Below are 15,647 nucleotides of genomic sequence, written 5' to 3' on the forward strand. Positions count from 1 at the left end.
AAATGAGGGACTTGGTTTGTTCTGTTTCTCTTCAAACTGACTCCTCGCCTCAAGAACGATGTGTAACGACACGCTCAACACACGTTTGGGATGTTTCAGCATTGTTGAAGTGTCTTAGTTTACATTCATCGCCAGTATTTTCATTAAAAAAAAAGTCCATTTTGTGACATTTTCAAGAAATCCCTGTTTAGTTAATTTGATTCTGGGGTTAAATTCAATAATGTAGTGTCATTATCCCGACCATAATAAATGCTATAGATGCAGACTCCTCCTCAACCGTTTCCAGTTATTGCTTTGGGGTAACTCATTAAAAATGCCTGTTTCCTCCTGCTCGTGCTTTTGATGTGAAGAGCCCCCCCACTGCAGTCAGGTGTCCCGCAGTGTCCCAGCAGATTTTTGAAGACATTTATTTGGCTTTTTTATGGCCTCATTTGTGAGTGAAGTAAGTTTAATCACTGTGCAGAGGGCGACAAACGTATGGCCCGCGAGCCGCAATCGGCCCGCAAGGTGAAAATTGCCAGCTGTGAGAATTTATGACAGAATTTATGACCCTGCCCCCCACCAGGCAGCACCAATCGCAGTTACAATAAACGCAAGGGTCAATTGAAAACAGTTCGGTTCAATTAATCACATTCAGCTAATGGGAGCTTCAATTTGTGGGATGGTTTTTATTAGAGATGCCCTTATATTGGAAAAAAATACTCTGGTTTTCCCCTTGACTACACCTTTGTTGTTTTTTTTTTTCCTGGAGTACAGTAAGATATAATTACATGATTCCACCTCTGTTTTATGGATAGTGGTGTTGTGGATTTCCAGTTTGTTAAAATGCATTTTTTTAAGTTAAATCAGATTATTTCACCCTATTTGTTTTTTATATTATGTAAAATTCTTGCGTTTTCATCTTTTCTGACTTGCCATCTAAGTAATTTGCCTGTTTTCTCTCCGTTTTCATCTGGTTCTAAACCTGCCATGGCCTTATGTGAGCACAACTTACAGTATTCTAATCTAAGTGTGTTATTTCAGTGTTGCAATCAGGGCTCTTTCATTCAAATTTCAGGTTTGTCATCTGTGGTAAAAGCATATTTTAATAAATGTGAACTTTGTTGCATGAAAACAAAGTTTTTTAAAGTTGTAGCGTTATGTATCTGGCCAACTCGAGTTGGCGTTCGAAAGTTGTAACGATCACCTGTTGAGTTTTTCTGAAATGATTATTTACTGGGGCATTGCGTGTAGGAAACAGCCCTGAGACTGAATATTCACAGTAGTTGTCTGGAAGTCAGGCTGCCGAAGCTCCAGGATCTTAACCGTGTTGGCGCCTTGCTGAAAGGTCAATGAAAACATATAAACTTGTAGATACTGTCTTTGGTAACAAACAACTTGGTCTTTTCGATCTTGATCATCTTAATTTTTTTTTCTTTGCGTCATTAGATGATAAGATTCTAATAAATCCTGAATCTGTAATAAATAATAATTCTGATTTATTTAATGCGTCTCCACTGTGATAAGTCTACAGATTAACACTGACCTCGTCTTTACACTCGGCCCATAGTGGTGATATTCTCTAGCGTGATTTCCACGCTGTCTGTGTGTGTGTGAGCGCCAGACAACACTGCTTGATTATGAACCGATTTCTTTGTGTTTGGTGCTTTTCTGTGCGTTTTTGTAAATTTATCTCAATGGTTCATGCTACTTGAAACAATACATGCTTGTGTATTTTAACATAAGAGCTGAAAGCAGTGTATTAATAGAAAACAAAACGCAGATTGTGTCAGTGCTCAGACCTCGGCCTTCATGAGTTGTCCGCAGCGTCTCATGATCACACACAGTGTATTAACATATTGTTTAATTACATTTTCCTCTGTGCTTTGAGCGGATGTGGGGCGGTTCGACTTCTAAAAACTTATCAATGATAAATACCACAAATACAGTTAAGATTTTATATTTGATTTTATACAGAGGAGGGAGCTTAAAGGGAGCATTATGCTGAATTTGTTATTTCATCAGTCGCCCTCACTTGAAGCGATCTTTCACTGCAGGTCTGCAAACTCACCCCAACAGATCTCACCTGATTCCCACCCTGCAGGTGAACGTCTGCTTACCTTCGTAAAAGTTCGCCGTCTGCACGATCGCTCTTTCTTCTTATTTTCCATTCTTCTTCTTCTTCTTCTCAGTTTCTAAATCCATGTCTTTTGAGAAAACCCAGATCATGAAGAATAACTCCTGCTGAACTTTTTTTTTTTTTTAAGTTTTTCTTTACAATCGAAATGCATTTTAACATCCGACTGTCAGTAATTATATTTTATTTTGTTTATTCAGTACATCTGCTTTGCCAGATTTAGTTACAAAATTAGGAATAATCCTGACCACAAACATAATCTTCAGAATTTTTTGTCGCTCTCAAGGCCAAGAAGTTGAAGGCAGTCAGTGGGTGCATCAGTGCTTTTTATTGGACATAACTCTGCCTTGTCTTTCATCTCTTCAGGTTTTTAATGAGAAAAAAAAAAAACAAAAAAACAAACAAACCAACATTTGGCCCAGAAAATAAATTCAGCAACATGCTAAAGATTGCAACAAGTTTCTGTAGTTTTAAAATGAAGACATCTGGGTACGAACATGCAGCGGCGGTTAGGTTCCTTCATCTATCCCCCTCCGTCGCTCAGCCCATTATCCTCTGTACGTCCTTGACGATAATGTTCCTGATGATCTTGGCCAGCCCCTGAGGCTTCTCCTCCCACGGCCTCGCGAAGACGCCGTTCCGTTTGGACGCCGGCGGACTGCCCCACCTGAAGTGGCTCATCCGGTAGGTCCCGTCTTTCCTCTGCTGCAGGTTCAGAGGGACTTGCGACTTGGCGCCCGCCCTGGACCCCGCTTGGGCCGCCTCCCTTGCTTCGTCGCTGTCGTCGGCCCTCAGCTGCCTGCGCACCTGGACGGGGAAGGCGACCTCGGGCGAGCCCCCCCCTTCCAGAGAGGAGGCGAAGACCTTGACGGGCCGGCGCTTGCGGCCCGGCGGCTTCCCCCAGCGGAAGTGCTCCATGGAGTAGGAGCGCCGCTCGTTGCTACGGCCTCGCAGCTTGGGCTCCCGCGCCTTGTCCCCCGAGGGTTTGCCCCAGCGGAAGTGCTCCATGGCGTAGGCGCGCCGCTCGGCGCCGCGGGCCCGCAGGTCCAGAGTGTCTTCGGGAGCCACGTTGGCCAAAATGATGCTGAGCAAGAGGTCGCTGTCAGCGTCGTCGTCGACGACGCTGGAGTCCACTGTTCGGAGCTCCGGCTCCTCAGTCTGGATCACAGACATGCAGAGATAAACACAGTCCTTCGTGGGAGAAATCACAGAGAAAACACTGGATGAGACTTGATGATGACAAAATAATCAACAGCTGACTGTATTTAATGGAATTCATTCCTGAAACAGCAAACAAATCTTGCTTCTATCAATACCAGGACCTCTGACTGAAATCAATTCAACTACTGCAAATATCGAAGAAAAAAATATACCAACCTATGGTTTCAATTTCTACCTCAACTATGAAAGAAAAGCTGTCAGTGAGTTCAAAAGTTACGTAAGTGAGCATTACTACGATAATTATGTATGGATTTGCGCTCATAAACAGACGCATAGACTAAAAGAAACAGTGAGATGATTGTGATCACTTTTTTTTCATCAAAGGTTTTTTTTTGACATCGGAGGCGCTCGTCATTTACGATCATTTAAGAAACAAAACAAAACGTAACTTCAGTATTGAGTAAATTTCAAACGGGTTTCATTATAAAGTGTCCTCTCAGCCAGTGGGCTCGTCTCTGACCTGTGGTCCGTTAACTGACAATAAAAAGGCACCGAGTTCCCAAGCAGCCTTCAGAAACGGCCTGGTGCTTCATTTCGAGCTCCTCGCGCCGTAATGTTTCTCGATGGATGCAATCGATGGACTTTTCACACAACAACCTGTTTCCCATTTGCTTCAATTGATCAACAAAGTTGTTACGGACAAGTTGTTATCCCTTCTTCCAAGACAAAACCTGGCAGCACTTTTCATTCTTGACATATTCGTCTAACTCCGAGCTTCCTTTGGTAATTGTGAATATTCTCACAGTCAGACACGGATACACTTCTTCAAATATAGACGTCTAAATATTCAATGAGCTCTGTTTGTCTGGCTGACTCATAATGCAACAAACTGTTTGGAGAAGACTGAGGGGAAGATTATTTTCACTGTGACTAAATGGACTTTGGGTTGAGGTCATTTGTTCACTGTTTCTTTCAGGATATAGAAAAAAAAAGGCCAGATTTTGAGAACACATCAAGTTTTTGTTCTGTTTTACTTCTTGGGCTTTTCTCCCGTCTTTTCACATGTTTCGTCCAGCACTGAAGAAATGACTTACAACTCACTCCCTTTCCAGCATGTGACAGAGACGATAAATAACGTCAGGGATGATGGATGAGCAGTTACGACCTACCAGGATCCTCCCTTTGTTGCTCAGGTTGTTGCAGATGGAGCTTTCCAGGCACCCTGAGCCGAGGCCGGGGACACACAGGTACGCCATTACGACCACCAGCAGCCAGCACTGACACACCATCTTCAGCCCGGTGCCGACGTCTCTCACACACACACACTCACACACAAGTGAGGCTCCGAGCTGAAAGGGGACGACAGAGGAGAAATTCACTTCGGAGCCAAGGAAAGGCTTTATTAACCCCGCAGTGGCAACAGATGGACAAAATCTTCTTTCTTTTTTTTTTTTTTTTTTTAGTGAAGCAAAAACAGAAGGTATCTCCTGATCATTGTTATTAAGCCCTGGTCTCCCCCCCGAGAAGAAAATGACACGTTTCAGATATTATCTTGGAGACAGTGAGGGATTTGTGGCTGCATGTGTCCCGGCTGAATATTAACTGCTCGCTCAGACACCGAGTCAACATTCCTGTGTCAGTCAGCGCTGCATGTATTGTTACAGATGGTCTTGTTTATCGCGGCTCGTAGAACTTTAAGGTGTTCGATGATGAAAGTGCAGGAAAAAGTGACGTGTTTGAGTTCCTGGAGGAGGTGATCCTGCCCCCCCCCCCACCTTCCACCTTCGCCCCAAAACAGGGGTGTTTGCATGAAAGTTAATCACAGGGGTAAACGGAAGAGAGAGTGTGTGTTTTGTTGGTGTTGGGCCAGAATGCTGGTGTCTTGTTTTCACTTCCCTGCGCAGTGATTTGAATTTAAAATCTCACGATGACGACGATCGGCTGAAATGCAGAAGTAAACAAACAGGCGTCGTGAATTGCATCTCTCCTATTTGTAGTCTCGTTTGATGTTATATTGACGTTTACCCAAAGCCGACGGAGAATCGAGCGAGGGCTCATCCTTTTTGCCGAGCGAGGGAGTCATAACAAACGCGGTATACGAGTAATCCAGTGTGATTTAATCTCATCACCATCAGAGTCACCGCTTCCTGTGACTGAGCAGGATTAACCCAACCAGACCCGGGATGACGTCTTCACACCCCGTCCCTTTTCGGCTGGATGTGACGTGACAGATATTTTGACCATTGAAAAACATTGTGAAACACGTACGGCGTGGGAGAGGGTGAAATCGCTGTCATATTCAGCTCTGAAGGGGGAGAAACAAACAGGCATCTCCAAGGGAAACACACAAGAGCGCTGCCTTGGGTCTTAACGGATTAAGTTACACTTTCAGCCAAATATGTCCTGCTGCAGATTCTTCTTCGCTCGGACTCCGTTTCTGTTTTGACACGGCTACAAAAACACGCCGTGCCTCCATGGAATGAATATTTGAACAATAAGTTTAACAAGCAATGAATAACAGGTGTTTTTTTTTTTTTTTTTTTGTGCTGTCTGAGCTTGAAGGTCTACAAAAAAAAAAAAAAAAAAAACTCATTTATTTGATTAATCCGTTAAACCTTGTTAGGGTTTAAACACTTTGGAAATAATGTCAGTTTGTCTGTTTCCAGTAAAGTAACCACTGAGTCGAGGCCGACTGCTGCGGCACGAAACCGCGTCAAATCATGCAGGATTTGGGGGAATTTGTTCACATGAATGATCCATTATTCATCACTTCATTGGAGTTAATCGCTGGTACAAAAAATGAGGCCTTTTTCGAGAACGTAAGACGAGCCTTCCACCCAGAAAGCTGGCCATGTTTCTACAGTAGCCTGGAGAGGACAATCCAGACTCAGGGGCCACTGGAGACTCTCTTCTGTGTTCTGGCGGTTGGGATCTTCAACCTCTTCACTCAAAAAGCAACAAGCGACTCCTTCAACAAATTCAAATTCTAAATGGGTGCTCATGGCTCAGAGGGGAAAAGCAACTGGAAAAATGTACATGCAGTTTTTTGTTTTTTTAATTGTCCTCAGATGCTCGAGCACAGTGATTTAAGGGCTCTTTGGAGGCTATGAAAAACGTTCCGTTCTCTTACCAAGGCTGAAATAGCAGCTGAGTTGAGAAAATAAAGAGGATGCTGTTACAGTTTTCTTTTTTTTTCCCCTCCTGTCTGGGAGCTAATTGACTTGTAAAGGTCATTTTTTTTGTTGTTGTATCTGATATATATATATATATATATATATATATATATATATATATATATATATATATTTGAACTGTACTCAAATATAGTAGCATTCATATCGGTCCCATAAGATCCTGCAACAGTACATTCATTCATTCCAACACAGTGGAGGATGTATGTATTTACATGCATGACAGCTTTTTATTGCCTCCATTTAACATCACAGAGAGAAAGTCCTCATGTTTTTCGATTCATCACTCCTGAGAAGACCTTCACTTGTGTTTGCTAAATGTACCTGTCTTGCTGGACATCTGATTTTTCAACTTTCACAGATGATCTTTGCTCATTCATAAAATTCTGCCTCCTTCTCCCCTGTCTTTTATTATTTTTTTCCAAAGAACTTTTTTTTTTTTTTTATCTCGGTGCATTAAATTGTTAAAGAGTTCATTTCCTTCTCTTTGGGAGATTACATCTTGTTATTTCTCTCTACCTCCCCCATTATTCTAAGGAGTGACTCCTTGGTGGGCTATCGTCTTTGTAACTCTGGCAGAGACTCCTCTCCACTCTTCCTACAGCATGAGTCACTCAGCTGAGCTTTGCTTTCCACAGACATGCTGAGATAAAAGAAGCCCGAGAGCTGCAATTAAAATAGACAGAAAATGTATGTCTTCACTGATCAAGTGATTTTTTTTTTTTTTTAAAGGCTCTGAAAGTTGTCTTTGCATTGGTTATCTATGAAAGAAAGCACAAACAAATTTACTAATAAAGACAGCTATGGGCACAGAATGGATTACATCTGTGCACTCAGTAATATGTTAAATTCATCAACGTATAGATGAGTGTGTTGAATCAATGCAGCACTCTTCTTCCATTCACAAAAAGAAAGAAAAGCTATAAGTCATCACATAGGCATTGTTTTTTTTCAAACATGCAATATAAATTCAAAATGCTTTCTTACCTTTTTCCAAATGCTTTTCCTCTCTTCTTGTTTTTCTCACTCCTTTTTGTCCACAGATTGTCCAAACTGGCAACTCTCCACTGTGGTCCTTCTCCTCCTCTCCTGCTTGCTCTCCGCTCTGTAATGAAGCGCTCAGTAGGAGAGGATCTGCTGTTGCTTCCTTAGAGGAAGGAAAGCTCTTTTTATAGAGACGTGAAGTGAAGAGCACAGAGTCTCAAGGCCTCAGGGTGTGATTGAGGTAAGGGGTCTCTTGCTCCTTCTCTGGATGGGGAGGAGTGTGCGTTTGTATGGTTTTGTGTATGATATGTGGAAAGGCCACCCACACGCTTTCTAATCGATAGTGCAACTCACGTCTTCAGATACAAAAAGGAAAGCCCTAATGGACTTGTTAACTTGCTGTCCAATTTTTTTAATCGTCTGCTGTTTGATGGGTAGTTTTAAAACTCTTTAAACATCCTGAATCAATGATCATTGGAAGGGTTTTAGGGATTTGGGATGACTTTGTTGAGTGTGTGTTGACATTACTATAAAATGATTAAAAAACAGAAAGAACAGTGTTTGATGTTGCAGGTATGTTAATCCTCACTCCAAATCCCTCAAAGGTCAGCCTGAATCACGGACCGCTGTCCACACACGAGACCAACCTCTTTTCAAAAGGGATGGAGAGCACCTGTGAAGTGTGCAAATCAATTTGGCTGATTGGATCGTTTTTCTGCGCCTCTCGTTTTCCAAGGTGAGCATGTATCCTGCTGTGGAAACTTCATTATGAAGACCTGACTCACTGGTTAGACGTCATGACTGCACCTTGAGTCTGGAGCACACGCGCATGCACGCACAGACACGCGTGCACACACACACACACACACACACACACACACCGGAAAAAAAAAAGAAAAGCACTTTCCTTTTACCTCCTCAATGTCAGTATCATACATATGCGGTTTCCTCCAGGCTTACATATTTTCCAATACTGCACAAGGACGAGACAGAGAGAAAAGCAGGAGTGCAGCTGGAGTGTAATAGGAGAACATTCACCACTTGTCAGAAACAACAAATGAACCATTGATTTTCACATTACAAGGCCCATACATTGATTTGCTGTTCACTGTTTCAGCACATCATAATTTCTGTGAAACATTTCCATTCAACCCTGTGTCTTTAAAGTGAATTCCATAATAAATGTCTATATATAAAAACATGTCTTCTGCAAACCTTTATGCTAATACTATCTGGCATGGAAAATAAGCATTGAATAAATTATTTACTGAAATGTGATAAGTCACTGTGCAGTGCATACTGCCACTTTAAGGATTTATCATGATAAAACCAAACTGCACTGAGGGCGTCTTGCCGCATCTGTTAAAGCTGAAATAAATGAATCTGCAGTCATAAACACACAAATACTTGTACATCCACACGTTTACGCCGTTCACATGCATTTTTATTTTTGCAGGAGGAAGAAAGAACGTGATGCACTTGCAGCTGCCGACAGAGAAATCTCTCCTATTTTTTGGTTCATCACTGAATTATTTAGTAAAAAGGCATGAATATATAATAATTATTCATCGCAGTAAATTCGTGCAGGAATAGTTAATTGATTTTAATTGATTTTGTTAAAAATACATTTTTGTTCCGCATATCTGCATCGTGGTTCCGGGGACAAGATTAATTGGAACACAATAAGAGCCACAACAGCTGTACCCGTGACGTCTGCAGAGATGGGTCACAAGAAGTTTTCTGGAGGAGAAAAGGTGTTTTTTTCCTCAAGAAGAATCCGTGTAAAGTCATCTTTATTCCTCTTGAGTTGATGAGGCCAGTGAGGTAGGATTTTTTTTTTTTTTTTTTTTAATGTTTTCTGTGGTAATAGTTTATGAATGCATGTGACGGGAGAAGCTAATTGAGCCTGTAACTCGTATAATATGTGCTTTATTTATTTATTTGTTTATTTATTTATTTATTCCTTGTGAATTTTTACTGTATTTATGTGAGTCTCTCATATTTTCCATCTTCTAATATAAATTTTGTATTTTATTTCTGAGTTTTGATGACAGTTCCCCCCCCAAAAAAATAAAAAAATAAATAAATAAAAAGTAGAAAAGTACAATTCAAATGTATAAATTTCAAAATAAATCTAAAATGCAGTGTGCATGGTGGTTAAAGAGTGTGAAACCACTTTTGATGACGCTTTTTATTTCGTCACATTCTTTCTGGTTCCAAGACCACATTTTTTATTATAATGATAATATCAGCTTAACCATTTTGTGGGTATGTTTGAATCAAAATTGACAGATTCTGTTTCACCGTGAAATTTTTCTGCTCCAATGAGTCTCTCTAACGTCAGGAATGTTTATGCGTGCATATTTCAATAAGGTTTTACATCTCCAGTCTCAGCAGCTCTCTGTTAATGTTCTGTCCTGCATATTACTGCATTCTTATAAAAGCTGCCAGAGGGGCTTTGAAACTCTTATCTTCCCCATTATTCAATCAAAAGGACATTTTTTTCCACAACCATCTCTGCACAGTTTTCTGTCTCATAAGAAATAGTTTACAGACTGCCACACAACCGACCACCATTTGCCAGCTGTATAAGGCAAATTGGAGTCTTGCAACCTTTATTTAGGCAATTGTATAACACCGTATTTGCCTTTTCTGTCCCTCGGTGCACAAAATTGGATTGCATTGATCTTCTGATAGTGAGGTTACGTTCTGTCTGCCTGATCGTGCTTCAAAATCAGCTGGTCCAGTTACAGAGTGCCATGCGAACCACCCCCACCTCCCCACTGAAACATTCAGTTCGACCTCGGTCGGCTGCTGAGAAAGCCCCCTTCAGCGTGAAATAACAATTTCACTCTCAGGTTGGATGCCACGTTTCTCAGCATCTCATTGACTCATAAGGTTTCAGTAGAAACTCGAGGAAAAGTCATTTTGACAGGCGAACAAGTTCATGTTTTGTTTACTTGTGATGGTTTTCTTGAGGTTTTTCTGATTGACTTTGTGTTGAATCTTTATTTAGTTCGCTTGGGACAATATCTTGTGTTTTTCTCAATGCTTCAGAGTTCATTCTGATTATTCTTGGGTATGCATAAATCCAGAATGGATTCTGTCTTCACTTATGGTCAGCTGGGATTTGGAACCAGACCCCCATAATCTGGAATTGCATAAATTATTGTTTGATTCTACTGTGCTAATCTCATGAAAAGTGAAACTGTTACATCTGTATTGCAGTAATGATGCAGAGATTTTTGAGTTTTAAAGGGTGTGTGATCTCGGTGATGTTTTCTGTTTTCTCTCTACTGGACCACCTTTTTTTGTCATTTTTGAATCGATACTAAATGTGTGTAGAGAGCCAGACCTCCTCTTCAAATGATAAATAAAGACAAAGACAAAGAGAGATGATGCATTTTAGCAGGACCCAGGAGTGCATTTAGTCTCCCTGTTGATGATTATTTCCATGATTTCATAACACAGCAACCCCCAAGACGAGGCTGAGCCCAGTGTGAATCACTGCCTCACAATAATAACTCGGACTGCTCTTCCTGGGCTGCAGTTCTGCTTTCAGCGCCATTCGGCCAGTCAAGCTGATGCACAAACTGACAGACCCCCACCTGTAACTGGATCCTGGGCTTCCTGACTGAAAAGCCACAGGTGGTGAGGATGGGTGGGGGAGAGTCCGCTGAGCTCAAAGGATCTCCACAGAGCCGCTGTCTCAGCCCTAAACTCTTCACCCTGTATGCATACAACCATTCAATCACCATTATCACCATTAAATACGCTGATGATCAAGGGGGGCAGAGATGAACTATAGAACAGCGGTGAAAAACATGAATGAAATAATGATGGACTCCAGGAAGAGCCCTCCCCCTCTGCAGCCCCTCCTCATCAACAGGACGGAGGCGGAGATGACTGACGGCCACGAGTTCCTTCTCCTGCTGGCAACATCCGACCGTCCGTCTTCATCAGAGGTCATCCTCAGAGACTCTCCCCGTCCAGCTCAGACACAAACACTGCACTCTCAACCCCCGACACAGCGGGGCGGACAGTATCGTCACACACAGAACTCGTTTTCGCAACCATTTTTTTTTCCATAGTACTGTGCGACTGATAGAAAAGATTTAAGTGTGAACAATATTTTCTCTGTGTATACCGTATTCATGGAAAACTGAAGTATTTTTGCACCTCAGCTGTAGAATCTGGTCTTATTTCTCTTTTGTATATAACTCTTATAGTGACTGGATGGTGTTACATTGACCTCCACTAACACTGTGAGGAAACTGGGACCGCTGGAGGACGAACATTGAGCTTCTCCCCTTTCTCACTCACCATGTTTCACTATTATGGGCTCCATTTTTGCAGGGCAGGGTGGTGCAGGAACCACATGCAGAGTTACCTCACTGCTCCTGGATCGACACTCCTCTGGAAAGAAATCTCTCACGCTGTAGTAAGAATCTGTAGGATCATCTGTCAGATTCACTAAAGCTGAGGCTATCACAAGAAATACTGTCCACATCTGCTCCTGGCACCCCTCCATCTGTTCAGTCTGCTTAATTCTGATGTTAAACCCAACGTAGTGATTGCCACATGCACTGCCATGACTCATCTTCTGTTCTACAAACACATCCTTGCTCTTATGTTCCATATTTGACCTTTTCTGCAAGGTATGCCGTATATTCTGTTCCCATCTACATACTGCAGGGAAGCCACCTTCCCAGGGTCTGTTATGATAGAATGCAATCACTTCTCCTGATCAGGTTAGTACGTGTTCAAGTGTTTCCAGAAGGGAATGTTTTTGTCTTCTTTTGAACAAGGTTCATGTGGAATTTTTGCAATCGCAAGATGATTGCTTCAGTGCTTTTGGGCATTATATTCAGCATGGTTTCACAATTCATTAGGGAATTTCAGGATTTCAAACACGGATGTGAAAATATTAGAACGCCAGACCTCAACTCTTCAAGTCTTTATCTTTTTTTTAATTTTTTGCTAAAGGGGACAATTTTACAAGATAGTGTATTAATTTGTTGTTGCATGGATTTTAAAAGGTTCTGGAAACATTTCCCAGACAGTTTGGTCTATCTTAACGTGACAGCATCAAGCAGATGTTGCACATTTGTTGTCTGCAGCTCATTAGTATGTTGAAGAGTTTCAGATGATTTGAGTTGTCCTGCTGGCAGCAGCTATAACGGGGCAGACACACCGAGGTCCTGAAGGGATGAACGCCTTCAGCAACGACTCTCAGTTGTGTTTAAATCACGCGCCGTTGATACTGTCCCTGCCAAATTCTGACGCTAAAATCGAATGTTACAGCAGAAATGAAGTCTCAACGGGAAAAAATAACACTTCTTCAATCATTGAATGTCCAGTTTTGAAGAGACTGTGTGAACTGTATCCTCATTTTTCAGTTTTTTTGGCAGATAGGAGTGACACCGGGTGTGGCCGTCTGTTGCTGTAGCCCATCAGCGTGTTGTGTGGTCGGAGACAGTCTTCTGCATAAACTGTTTGTTTGATTGTGCAGAAAACTAGACGTGTTCTCTCTTTCAGACCATTCATTCTAAATGCTAGAGATGGTTTTCCTTCAAACTCAGTAAATCAGTTATTTCTGATGTTCTCAGAACAGGCTGGATGGCATTATCAAACATGCCATGTTCAAAGTTACATAAGTCACCTTTATCCTCCATCCGTCTTCTGTGCCGCTTTATGTTGCTCCTTTATCTCCTCTGCGGGGGTCAGAGGGCGCTCGATAACAGCTGACTCTGAGTGAAGGCAGGGTCAGGTCACCACGGGGCAAAACCTTCAATCACGCTCGCATTCAGAACCATTGAAAGTCATTGATCAGCCTGGAACGCAGGCTTGTGAATTCTCAGGGAGATATTGAAAGTGTTTTATACAAGGAGAGCGAAACAGAAACAAAGCTCCTTTAAAGAAGCTCTGAATCATCTCACACAAGCGCAAAGTTAAGAAAAAAGCGTTTATTGTTTATGCTGTAATCGTCACTCCTTGTGACGTTTGAACATTTATAATAATGAGGTATTGAATATGGCAGGTTAATAAATGGACGGCTTTCATGTATGAAAACATCGCCGAGTCCGCAGACAGCGCGGAGAACAAATTCCTTTTGGAGGTGCGTGTTGGCGTAACTCCCCCACAGTTGAGTGAAGCTCATATGACCGCCGATCAGTACAAAGACCCCTCTAAGAACTGACCAGCAACAAACAAGTGAGAAAAGCACACGTGCCCTAAATAAATCGCCTCTTCTCCACTTCTGAGTATGTTTCAGATAACTAGCAGCCCAAACTGTACTTGAAAGGATTCGGGCTAAATTATAGAATAACAACATAAAGAAGCCTTCAGACAGGGCCTTTCTTTTTTTTTCTCTCAGCGGTCCAGGCTGACGTGAAGAATGTAATCACGTCGATAGTCATGAATATTTCACCACTATTGTTTTCAATATGCACGACCACCCACATTTCGCATATTGTTCTCGGTATTGTTTGGCTTGGCATGTCCCCGGCTGGCCGTTACGTGAACCGATACCTCGGAGATGCTAATTTTGAGAGCACAACGGGCGCCACAGATTTCCAGATGGCTGCGAACTACTACTCTCGCTGAAAGACTGGAGGCACTATTTCATGAACTAGATTTTTTTGACGTTTGAAAACATCACAAGATCCAACGGACCGGCGAACAAAGCACTTCTGGTTTACGTTTCTTACTTTGAATCATATCGTATTGATCAGCTGTCCGATCAGATGGGATGTTCTGATTATTTCTGGTAAGAAAATGTATTCGCATCTCACTGTTTTGAAATAAAACAACCATTGTGTGGCGAATAAATGTCTTTTATAGTTACGCCTGCTGCAGCACTGGTTCTGTTGTAGACCTGTCTGAATTGTGTCCTGCTTTTCCCCCCCTGTTGACTGAAATAGGTTTCGGCTCCCTGTGATTGTAGCCTCCTGCCGGAGAGGACTTGGCGACCCACATGCTTGATTTGACACGATATTTACGCTGCGTGACCCTCCTGGCCAAACCAGAGCGGCTGGGTGTCGGTCGTGGCCCTCCTAACGGGGGAGCCACCTGAATATAATGGCTCCCTGACACTGTCCAGTGAACCAGCCCACCCCCCCAAGAAAACCTGTGTGTCTCTTATGTGAAGAAGGACAGTTGAAGAAAGCGCTAAAAGAAATGCTGAAAGAGTTAATGAGCTAACAAACCAAAAACCTGAGAGTGATCATAAGATGTCAGCGGATTAAAGCAGCATGTTTTTCAGCTTGGAGCTTTTAAGACACATTTTCCTGAGGGGGGCGGGGGGCTAAAGACAGCTCTTTTTAATTCATCTGCAGAAAGCAGGTAATGTAACAGAAGGTGTACGGACTTATTCATGTCTTTTTTGTTTTGCTTTGAGGGATAGGAGCAGTTCTAAATATTGCACAACATTCATAAATGTCCAGTTTTGTTGCTCAGTGAAAGGAGAGCGAGCAGCTGAAAGGCTCCCTCACTGACACGCCCATATGAGTTGATCAGGACCATTCAGCTCATTCACCATGCCGCTTGCGTTCGACTGTATTATCAGCAAGGTCAGCGCCGATGCTTGAATGCCAGCTTTCTTTCACTTTCAAGGTCGTGTTTTCGTCTTTTTCTTTTTCCGGCATGGTGTTTTCGACCCCGGCGCCCTGTCGCAGTCTCACAAGCAATCTGATTTGATCAGGCGTGAATTTTCACCTCTATTAAAAACATTTATGACTTACAGGGATAGGTTGAACGATTTGTTTATCAACATGAATTCATGGCAAATTGAAAACCGCTGTGAAAGTGGGAATGTTTTAGAGTTTGCATGTTCTCCCTGCCAGTGTGTGGGCTTTATCCATATGAGGCCATACATTTTCGGCGAAGTGCATGGGTGCAGTTTCAGTTATATACGGCGTGACAAAAATAAACGTCTTCTCATCTCCTCGTGGTAGACGTCACGCCGAAGAAACAGCGGTAATAATCCCCATCGAGGGCTCATTTCTTTCTCATCGCAAAAATCGCATTATCACCTTCAAGATGCACATGGCACAAATTACTCGGGACATTTTGGAGACATAAAAAATTACTCTCATTTTACCTGTCAACTTTTAATAACCCGTGTATTTGAAAAATGTTTGCGGCTTTCTTGTGCGAAGCCATCCATCACAGCCCGGCGCTGGGCCGGGCGGCCG

General features: G+C 42.3%; 2 protein-coding genes across 3 annotated transcripts in view; one reads left to right on the top strand and one right to left on the bottom strand.

Moving 5' to 3' along the window:
• The window catches only part of cmtr1 (cap methyltransferase 1), a 506,633-nt gene that overhangs the window by 182,045 nt on the left and 308,941 nt on the right, over window positions 1–15,647 (top strand). The window lies entirely within an intron of this gene.
• Window positions 2,531–7,728, bottom strand: LOC115402539 (pro-opiomelanocortin-like). Of its 2 annotated transcripts, none has more exons than XM_030111112.1 (3): window positions 7,456–7,728; window positions 4,447–4,626; window positions 2,531–3,274 (listed from the first exon to the last, which is right to left on the bottom strand). In XM_030111112.1, exons 2-3 carry the CDS (start codon window positions 4,564–4,566, stop codon window positions 2,657–2,659), a joined length of 738 nt encoding a protein of 245 aa, XP_029966972.1. In that variant the 5' UTR covers window positions 4,567–4,626; window positions 7,456–7,728; the 3' UTR covers window positions 2,531–2,656. The 2 variants fall into 2 exon arrangements, with proteins under 2 accessions (XP_029966972.1, XP_029966971.1); XM_030111111.1 differs by having other exon boundaries at window positions 2,531–3,307; window positions 7,456–7,727.

The sequence above is a fragment of the Salarias fasciatus genome, chromosome 15 (genome assembly GCF_902148845.1).
Source record: "Salarias fasciatus chromosome 15, fSalaFa1.1, whole genome shotgun sequence".
NCBI classification, from domain to species: domain Eukaryota; kingdom Metazoa; phylum Chordata; class Actinopteri; order Blenniiformes; family Blenniidae; genus Salarias; species Salarias fasciatus.

Coding starts and splice junctions, on each gene's coding strand:
- LOC115402539 (XM_030111111.1), bottom strand. CDS start 4,566: ATGGTGTGTCAGTGCTGGCTGCTGGTGGTCGTAATGGCGTACCTGTGT. Junction 3,308..4,446: donor GCAACAAAGGGAGGATCCTG/GTAGGTCGTAAC, acceptor TCTCCCACGAAG/GACTGTGTTTATCTCTGCAT.